This window comes from Labeo rohita, chromosome 20 (assembly GCF_022985175.1).
Source record: "Labeo rohita strain BAU-BD-2019 chromosome 20, IGBB_LRoh.1.0, whole genome shotgun sequence".
NCBI lineage: Eukaryota > Metazoa > Chordata > Actinopteri > Cypriniformes > Cyprinidae > Labeo > Labeo rohita.
The window spans coordinates 31,643,175-31,653,223 of NC_066888.1; the positions used below are offsets into that span (position 1 = coordinate 31,643,175).

General features: G+C 28.1%; 1 protein-coding gene across 3 annotated transcripts in view; it reads right to left on the minus strand.

Moving 5' to 3' along the window:
- mia3 (MIA SH3 domain ER export factor 3) overlaps positions 1-10,049 on the minus strand; it is a 31,486-nt gene that overhangs the window by 11,141 nt on the left and 10,296 nt on the right. For all 3 annotated transcript variants that reach the window (XM_051138195.1, XM_051138194.1, XM_051138193.1), the window contains exons 7-18: positions 6,926-7,057; positions 6,817-6,838; positions 6,036-6,124; positions 5,878-5,955; positions 5,676-5,786; positions 5,516-5,587; positions 4,376-4,480; positions 4,174-4,296; positions 3,984-4,083; positions 1,897-1,952; positions 1,723-1,813; positions 1,500-1,638 (exon numbers count right to left, since the gene is read on the minus strand). In XM_051138195.1, coding sequence (XP_050994152.1) covers positions 1,500-1,638; positions 1,723-1,813; positions 1,897-1,952; positions 3,984-4,083; positions 4,174-4,296; positions 4,376-4,480; positions 5,516-5,587; positions 5,676-5,786; positions 5,878-5,955; positions 6,036-6,124; positions 6,817-6,838; positions 6,926-7,057 — 1,118 coding nt within the window. The remainder of the gene's footprint in view (positions 1-1,499; positions 1,639-1,722; positions 1,814-1,896; positions 1,953-3,983; positions 4,084-4,173; positions 4,297-4,375; positions 4,481-5,515; positions 5,588-5,675; positions 5,787-5,877; positions 5,956-6,035; positions 6,125-6,816; positions 6,839-6,925; positions 7,058-10,049) is intronic.

The window sequence follows — 10,049 nt, forward strand, 5'->3', positions numbered from 1 at the left end:
TGAACTAATGGATCAGATTTGAGCACTCATTTTTTTTTTTACTTTACACTGAACAATTACAATATTTATATACCTTTTGTATAATATATGTAATATATTCCGTTTTAATTAAATTTTAATAATTTTTAAAAATCAAAAAGCATGTTGAATTAATTCCATTAATAAATCCTTCTCATAAAAAATATAAATTGTGTTAAAATAGGGCCCAATTAAATGTTTATTAATTTTTTAATTAATTTATTTGTTTTTTGGCAAACAAAGTGCTGTACAACAGATGATTACTGTTAAAATTAAAATGTGCAATATTCTATACAAATTTTTTAAGTTTTTTCAAAAATTCTTTTATATTATTTTATATATATATATATATATATATATATATATATATATATATATATATATATATTCATTTTTATAATAATAAATTATTATTATTATTATTATTATATACTTATATATTATTACTAATTATGAATTATTTGGACGTGTACCATGGGATCAGTTATTGGCCATAAAACAAATAATTGTATAATATGTTTTTTATTTTTTTGAAATCACACTTTAAAGCATTTTATTTATTTATTTTTTTACATTTTACAAACTAAAAATATTATTTTATTATTATTATTATTATTATTATTATTATTATGCATTTTAATTTAAAAAATAAATAAAACCATTTTCTTCCCTAATTAAATATATTGATAATAAAAGACAATAACTGGCTTTTTATACATAATTCTTCAGCTATTAATTTTATTTTAGCAGAATTCCTTCTGCAGCATTTCATTTTCTAAATACCTACTTAAAAATAGAAATAAAATGAAAAAATTATATTGCAACACTCCCTAAACTAATGGAGATGGTTAGTTCCCAAATCATGCATTCCCAATGATTTGATTTCTGATTTGAGCAGTCAATTTTTTTATTTTACACTGAACAATTACAATATTTATATACTTTTTGTATAACATATGCATTGTTTTTTTTTTACATTTTACAAGGAAATAAGAATTTTTTTTTGGCATTTTAATTAAAAAAAAAAAATTAATGAAACCATTTCCTCAAATCATGCATTCCTAATTAAATATATTGATAACAGATGATAATAACTGGCTTTTTATACATTATATTTTGGCAGAATTCCTTCTGCAGCATTTAATTTTCTAAACACTTAATTAAAACAGAGAAATAGAACATTATATTGCAACAATCCCTGAACTAATGGATCTGATGAGTACTATTTTTTAAAGTGAAATATCAGAATATTAATATATTTTATTTTGTTTACTATATGTAATTTTGTTGTTTTTTTTTTAAATAACATTTAATTTTTTTTTTTTTTTTAAAGTCAGATTTTCCCAAATCATGCATTCCCAATTAAATGTATCTATAAGAGATCATAATAACTAGTTTTTATACATTTACTGAGTACATTCACTATATTTCAGTTACGCCTTCTAGATGTGATGTAATGTGAATAAAGTGTGAGTGCTCACTGCTGCAGCGCGTTTTCTTTCTGCTGGTAGAGTTCAGTGGTGATTTCCAGCCTCTGCTGCAGGTTCTTGAACTGGTTCTCCAGATGACTTTTCTCATTGTTCAGATTCATCTGGTCATGCATGACTTTTTGATATTGCTCTGGATTAAAACAGATTGCATGATTAGATGAAGATATGAGAAGCCAATCAGAAGGTGCTCAAATGAACAATCACAGTCTCTTACCCTCCAGCTCCTGTCTGGCTTTCTGTTCGGTGAGGAGAGTTTCCATGTAGCGGTTTCTCTCGTCCTCAACAACGCTGAGAGTCGCTTTAATCTGTGTAACAGAAACTTCATTAGAAATCAGAAGTGTGTTGAACTGTCCTCAAAATGAAATCTGGCTGAAGCAGACGTATGTACCCTGGAGACGTCCATCATCTGTTTGATTCGCAGTCTCATGGTGTCCATCTTCTTTTCTGTATGAAAACAGACGCAAATTGTTCAGAATAGAGGAGCATGTTTCAACTAACCATCTTCAAGCCTCAAGCTTGTTGCTTGTATAAAACGGCAGCAAAATGATAAGACACCAATGTTCAATAAATAAATGAAATAACATAATTTTAACAAATATTAGTGTTGTAATTTTACAATTCTATCATAAAATTATTATTGCATTATGTTTCTGTTTTAATTTTTTTTTTAATTTTTGTTTTTTAAATTTTGTTTTTTTTAATTGTTTTTTATTTTACTGTAATATTACAATAGCAATGTTATTTTGTTTAATATTTTTTATGTAATTTATTATTATTACTATTATTATTAATATCTTATTTTAATATTGTTATTAATATAACTATTAGAGTTATAATTAATATTAGAGTTAATTTTAAGTTATTAAAATATCTAAAATATTTTTAAATCTTACTAAAATACTCAATTAAATATTTTAAATTAATAAATTCAATTACTACTACTACCCTATTTTGTTTAATATTTTTATTTAGAATTATACTTAATATATTTAAAACATTATTACATAAACATAATAATCATATTTTTATTAAAGTTATATTAAAATATCTAAAAATGTTTTTACATCTTATTAAAATATTCAATATTAAATGTATTCAATACAATATTACCACTACCCTATTTTGTTTAATATTTCTATTTATAATTATGCTTATAATTATGCTAAATCTTATCTTAATATTGTTATGTATATTGTTGTGTATATGTTGCGTACATTGTTAACAATATAATTAAAGTTATTTTAAAATATCTAAAAATGTTGTTTTTTAATATTAAAATACTCAATAAATATATTTAATTAATAAATGAAAATATTACTACTACAACTACTACCCTATTTTGTTTCTTTTTATTTAGAATTATGCTTAATATATTTAAAATAATAATAATAATAATAATAATATTTTAACTGTTAATAATATAGTTATATTAAAATACCAATTTTTTTTTTACATTTTATTAAAATATTCAATTAATAAATTAAAATATTACCACTACTATGCTATTTTGTTTACATTTTTTTTGAATTATGATTAATATATTTAAAATAATAATAATAATAATAATAATAATATCATAATCTTATTTTAATATTGTTAATAATATAGTTTTATTAAAATATCTAAAATGTTTAAATCTTACTAAAATATTCAATATTAAATATATTCAATTAACGAATTAAAATATTACTACTACCCTGATACTTTATTTATTTAAAATTATGCTTAACATATGTACAACAACAACAACAACAACAACAACAACATTATTATATAATCAATCATATATACAAGCAGCTTTTTTATTGCAGCAGAAATTATCAGAAAAAGTGCAATAATATTTTTCCCAATCATGCAGCCCTAATTAAATGTATCAATAATAGATTACAATAACTGGATTTTTATGGTTGCCAAGCAACAAAATAATCAAAGCTCATTCATAAACACTGGTCCTCTTCCAGCACAAAGAACAGAATTGTTATTCAAATTCTGATTAAAAATTTGAAATCTATACTAAAATCTAGCAACTCCAAAATAATTCCATATAACATTACTTTTCACTTTAGTTCTAAAGCGTCTCGTGAGTGCCACACATTTCCCTCCTTTTCTGTATTAAAATGCCTTGGATGTAAAGCTCAACGGATGTAAACACACACATTTTAAATCAATAAAACAATCTGATAGTTGGAGTTCTTAAATGGAATGCTGTGACTGGCACTTCAAACATAATCAGAATCTTGATTGTTTCTTTGTAGCCCCGACTGAAAGCACTTCTTTTCTCAGTAGTTAACTTTCTGAATTTCCCACGTTTCATCTGTGAACGACTGCAGACTCACATGAGAAATACAGCTATTTTATGAGTCACTCTAGATGATAGCATCTGCTGAATGCAAATGAAAACAACTCCCCTGACAAAAGACAAAGGACAGAGAAAACAAATTTAAACAAAAACTGGAGTTATAAATAGAGACTTACCAGCATCTTCTCCATTAGATATTTTAGCATCATCTTTCTGCAGGTCTGCAGGATCACAGGCTCCCAAACGATTGAGCTCCGCAATACAGCCGGACAAAACCTACATGAGAAAACATTATAATTTGTAATAAAATGAAAACAAATCTCCACTGGAGCACCTGTTTTCTAATATGCAACAAGTCTCACTCACATCAATCTCATTCTCCTTGTGCACCAGAGAGTCTTCCAGCTCTTTCTGGGATTTGTGATAAACTCGGATCTCCTCGCTCAGCTTCTTGTGCTTCTCCTGCCAGTCTTTGGCATCACGGAGGAGCTGTCAGAAAATAAATATCATTCGATTTAAGCTGACACTGATGGATGAATAGATTTACGGCTCCGATAGCAGGACTTACAGATTTCTTCTGCTCTTTTAAAGCACCGTTTTCCTTCTCAAAGGACAGAACCTGAGCCTTAAGAGCATCTTCTCTGAGTTTGGCTTCATCCATGAGGACATGAACCTGTTATCAAATCAAAACATTTTAAACGCATAACACTTAATATCTTCATCTTTAACTTATTCAAATGTTTAGATACACATTCAAATGACTACAAACTATATATATATATAAAAAATAATAATAATAATAATAAATAAATAAAAAAACCTGTTACTTGAAATAAATGTTAACTCAACTAAAATATAAAAAAAGCAAAATTTCTAATTTTAATTGTCTAACTTGCTGTACTAAACTGACTAAATCTGAAATAAAATGTAAAAAATATATAGTAAACTATATATACAGATTCATGAAAAACTAAAATTAAAATGTTAAATAAATGTTAAAATAAATAAAACTACCATAAAATAATAGATAAAAATAATATTAAATCAAAAATAAAATAAAATAATTGACTTCATTCTCAAAGTATAACTTTATTTTTGTAATTTCGACTTTATTCTGAAAATATTTCAACTTTATTCTCAAAACTGACTTCATTCTTAATACATTTCAATTTTATTTTCGTAATTTCAACTTTATTCTTGAAACATTTCGGCTCGAAACAAGATGTTAATAAAAAATAAACAAAACATAAAATTACTAAAACTTTAAAATTAAAATGGAAAACAGATTCACAATATTAATAAAAACTATAATAGTATCTCAATAAAAAGCATTTAGATCATTTACAGAAAAAAACCTACATATCCAAGGTTAATTAATAATAAATAAAAAACAATAATACAATAAATTATGGCAAATCAAAAATTAACCACATTTAAATAATACTATTCAATAATGATAAAAACTACGTTGAAAGAGTTACAAACTACTAAAAAATGAAGGTCTTGGCATTTTAATTATTTGGAAATTAAACCATAAACTAATTAGGTTTTTTTTTTTTTTTTTTAAAAAAAAAAAAAAAAAAAAAATAAAAATATTTTTGTGGACAGAACCAATTAGATGCTGTCACAGAAACAATACATGGAAATATAATGGTTGACAAACTGATGCCCAAAACTCCCAGAGTTCAGCTCGTCCAGCACAAATTACCTTTGCACGCTCCTCGTCATAGCTCTTCAGTGTTTTCTGGTACTTCTCAATTCTCTGGTGCATTTTGGCAATCTTTGGTTGAAAGGAAAACATAGAGGTTATGAAAAATCTGAGAGAGAAAAATCACAATGGCAAAAAAATTAAAGCTATCGAAGCTTACTTTCTCATTAAGGTTTGAGTTTTCCTCCTGTGTGTCCACTATTTTCTGGTTGAGCTGTGAAATGCTCCCAGACATCTGTTCCCATTGACTCTGGAGCTTCTGGTGATGATTCTAGTCAGTAAAAACAACAAACCACATTATACAAATGTGCAATGTGATGAAACTGAGATTGTGATTAATGAATCCTGCTGCTGAAATTCACCTTCAGCCCTTTCACTTCTTGTTGGCTGGAGCTCAGTGATTTCTCAGAGTTTTTCAGCTGTTCTTCACGCTCTTTTATCTGCAACAAGACAAATGATCAGGTTCATCAGCCTTTAATGAAAACAGTAAGTCTGTCAAAGACGAGGGAATGAAATTTACCATGTCATTTAGTTCTGTGATCTTGTTAGCAGCATCAGATTTCTCATTGAGAAGCTGCTGGATCTTGTCTCTAAGCTGCTTTTCTGTTACTGCGAAAAAAAAAAAAAAAGTTTCAAAATATATTAAAGTAATTTAAGACATCTTAAGAACACTTCAAAAGAATTTAGATCATTTTACAGAAATAAATCCTAAATATTTAAGTCTAGAATAATTTAATGCATTATTATTACATTTTATTATTAATATGGGTAACTAATATTACAATATTCAATGACAATATGATTGGAAAAGTGATTTAAAAATCTACTAAAAAAGTATTTTTAACTTAAAATGTAACATTTGAATTATTTGGGAAAAAAAATAGAAACTACACTGAAACAAATGTATCAAAAAATAATTTTTTTTTTGCATTTCTTTGCACAAATGCAATTTTACACGCAAAACACGCAACTTCTAGCTGGTAAAATATTTACAAGCTGGGCATATGTTTTTTTTTTTTTTTTTTTTACTTATGTCTAGCCCATAAATATTTTAGAAATTAAAAGCACTCCAACGTGTGATTATCTCATGAACATAAACCAAAATATCAGCTTATTTTTAAATGAATAAATCTGACACCAGTGCAAAAACAAATTCACATGATGTTAAAACAGAAGACTAAAAACTAGCATAAATTATTAGAACTACCATAGCATGTATATGCCATCATAAGAGATCTTAATGAGACAGAATGAATATTTAGCTGATATCTCAATCATGATGAGGCCGAGAAGTGACTTACATTGATAGGTTCTGCCTTTGATCTAGAAGAGAAAAGAAGAGTTGAATGATTAGATTAGATTGAATCAATCTCACAAGAATGAAAACATTCATCACAAGGTGATTCTTACAGCAAGAACCGTCCTCCAACAGAACATCAGGACTGTGAGGGCACCGACAACCACTGTGACGACCACCGGCTCCCAGGGTACGCCGTGGAAATTGGGACCCGGACGCCATTCCTCCGGAAGAGCAGTGATTATCTAATCAACACAAAAATAGAAAAACATCATCAGTTTTATGATATATGCCAAAAAAAAAAAAAAAAAAAACTCCTCATTTGACTACTTGGTTTCTATGGAAGCCCGTCCTCACAAGGGGATATAAAAATAAAAAAAAAGATAACTGCAACACACTCAATCTCTCACAGTCTGACTTTTATTCTAAGAATTTTGAGGCAAAACAAACAAACAAAAAAATTTAGATGCAAGATATAAACTCAGAATTCTTTTTTACATTTCAAAGTTATGGATCTTGGATTTCAGATATTGGAATCTCTCACTATTTTGACTTTTTCTGGAATTCTGATTTTTACAAATTCTGAATTACAAGATATAAACTCTGACTTTTTTTCTTGCAAATTGTGAGTTTGTATTTCAAAATTCTCTCAGATGTGTTGTTTTCGTTTCCAACATTGAATAAAACATTTTAAAAATGGTTATTGCTATTTTTTATCTCACAATTTGCAAATTTATATCTTACAATTCTGACTTTGTATCTCACAATTCTGAGAATACTGAGAGATTATACTTATTTAAAAAAAAAAACCAAGCCTGCATTTATTTGATCTAAAGTACAGCAAAAACAGTAAAATTCTGAAATATTTTTAGATTTATAATAACTGCTTTTTATTTGAATATATTTTAAAATGTAATTAATTCCAAGCTGAATTTTTAGCATCATTACTCCAGTCAAATGATCCTTCAGAAATCATTCTAATATTCTGATTTGCTGCTCAAAAAATTTATTAACATTATTATTATGTTGAAAATAGCAGAGTAGAACTTTTCAAGTTTCTCTGATGAATAGAAAGTTCAGAAGAACAGCATTTATCTGAAATGGAAATCTTTTGTAACATTACAAATGTTTTATCATCACTTTTGATCAACTTACAGCATCCTTGCTAAATAAAACTAATACTTTCTTTCTCAACGCTAAAGCAATGTTGCTGAAAATTCAGCTTTGATCACAGGAATACATTTTGACTTTTTCTGGAATTCTGATTTTTAAAAATTCTGAATTACAAGATACAAACACTGACTTTTTTTCTTGCAAATTGTGAGTTTGTATTTCAAAATTCTCTCAAATGTGTTGTTTTTGTTTTCAACATTGAATAAATCATTTAAAAAAATGGTAATTGCTACTTTTTATCTCACAATTTGCAAATTTATATCTTACAATTCTGACTTTGTATCTCACAATTCTGAGAATACTGAGAGATTATATTACAAAAAAAAACAAACAAACAAACAAAAAAAAAAAACACACAGTGTTACCTTTTTTTTTTTTTTTTTTTTTTTTTTTTTTTTCTTTGTTAGAAACGAGCTTCAATAGGTTTCACTGCCTGACAGGTGAAACTTTCAGTTTAGTTAGCAGGCCCAAGTGTCAAACCTGTGACTGTTTCTGACCAATTTCTGCACTTTTTTAGACTTAAACTACCAGTCAAAAGTTTTTGAACAGTAAGATTTTTAATGTTTTTAAAGAAGTCTCTTCTGCTCACCAAACCTGCATTTATTTGATCTAAAGTACAGCAAAAACAGTAACATTTTAAATTATTTTTGGATTAAAATAACTGCTTTCTATTTGAATATATTTTAAAACGTAATTAACTCCAAGCTGAATTTTTAGCATCATTACTCCAGTCACACGATCCTTCAGAAATCATTCTAATATTCTGATTTGTTGCTCAAAAACATTGATTAACATTATTATTATGTTGAAAACAGGCGAGTAGAACTTTTTCAAGTTTCTTTAATGAACAGAAAGTTCAGAAGAACAGCATTTATCTGAAATGGAAATCTTTTGTAACATTATAAATGTTTTATCATCACTTTTGATCAACTTACAGCATCCTTGCTAAGTAAAACTAATACTTTCTTTCTCAACGCTAAAGCAATGTTGCTGAAAATTCAGCTTTGATCACAGGAAATAAATTACATTTTAAAACATATTCAAATAGAAAGCAATCATTTTAAATAGTAAAAACATTTCCAAATTTTACTGTGTTTGCTGTACTTTGAAAAAAACTTATTTAAAAAAAAACAGTAAAAATACTTGTGACCAGTTGTGTATATTGACAAATCTAAAGCAACAAAGTCTATTTAAGCACCGATCCTTATCATCAGCCACATGCAACAGAAACACAACACCAGGGGTTTACTGGACTTTCACCTCTGGTGAAACCCAGTCACCCTAAAGCCTAGAATAAGCACTTACAACTCAGTTTAAATGAGCTAATTTACTTGCCTTGGGATTTTATATGACGCTTAATGGATTTAACTCACTGGATTGTACAATTACTCTGAGAGCTGAATGAGAAGGGGTCAAACTACAGCACTGTGCCATTACAACACAACTACTGCATGGATATTATACTGATCTACAGCCTGAATGATGGATTGCAAACAGTTTAAGTCGTTATAAATCATACAGTTGAGTCCTGAGGAGAGTGGAAACACTTACTTCCTGAAGCCTGGACAGGATGAAGACGAAAAAGGCTGTGTTTTCTATCTCAGCTGGCGGAGAGGTAATACTTGGCTGTGAATCCATTCTCTTTAAAGCGTTTGAACTTATTTACCAGAGTAACCGAGCGCTCACAGACGGAGGTTGAAGCTGATAAACACAATATAAATGGCGGACCGCTGGTTCATATCGGGAAGCCGGTGTTTTCTGATATAAAACCGCGCTGACACGCTTTCCTTTTGAAGCGAATAGATATTTACGCTGGATAGTAAGTATATAGATTTAGTATGTTTTGAAATCGCGACTGGAGGAAGATCAGTGTTGATCTCTTTCAACACGTCAACATTTCAAAACGCTGAGACAAGAGTCTCTCGCGAAGAGAAGTGTTCCTACTCTGAGCGGGTGCGGTCATGTGACGCTGACGGCGGCATCTCATTGGTTACGGCGGGTGAGAGCAGAAGAGATCCTGTTTAGCTGTGATGCTAGCGGGTTTGAAAGATTAGCAGATTGAAT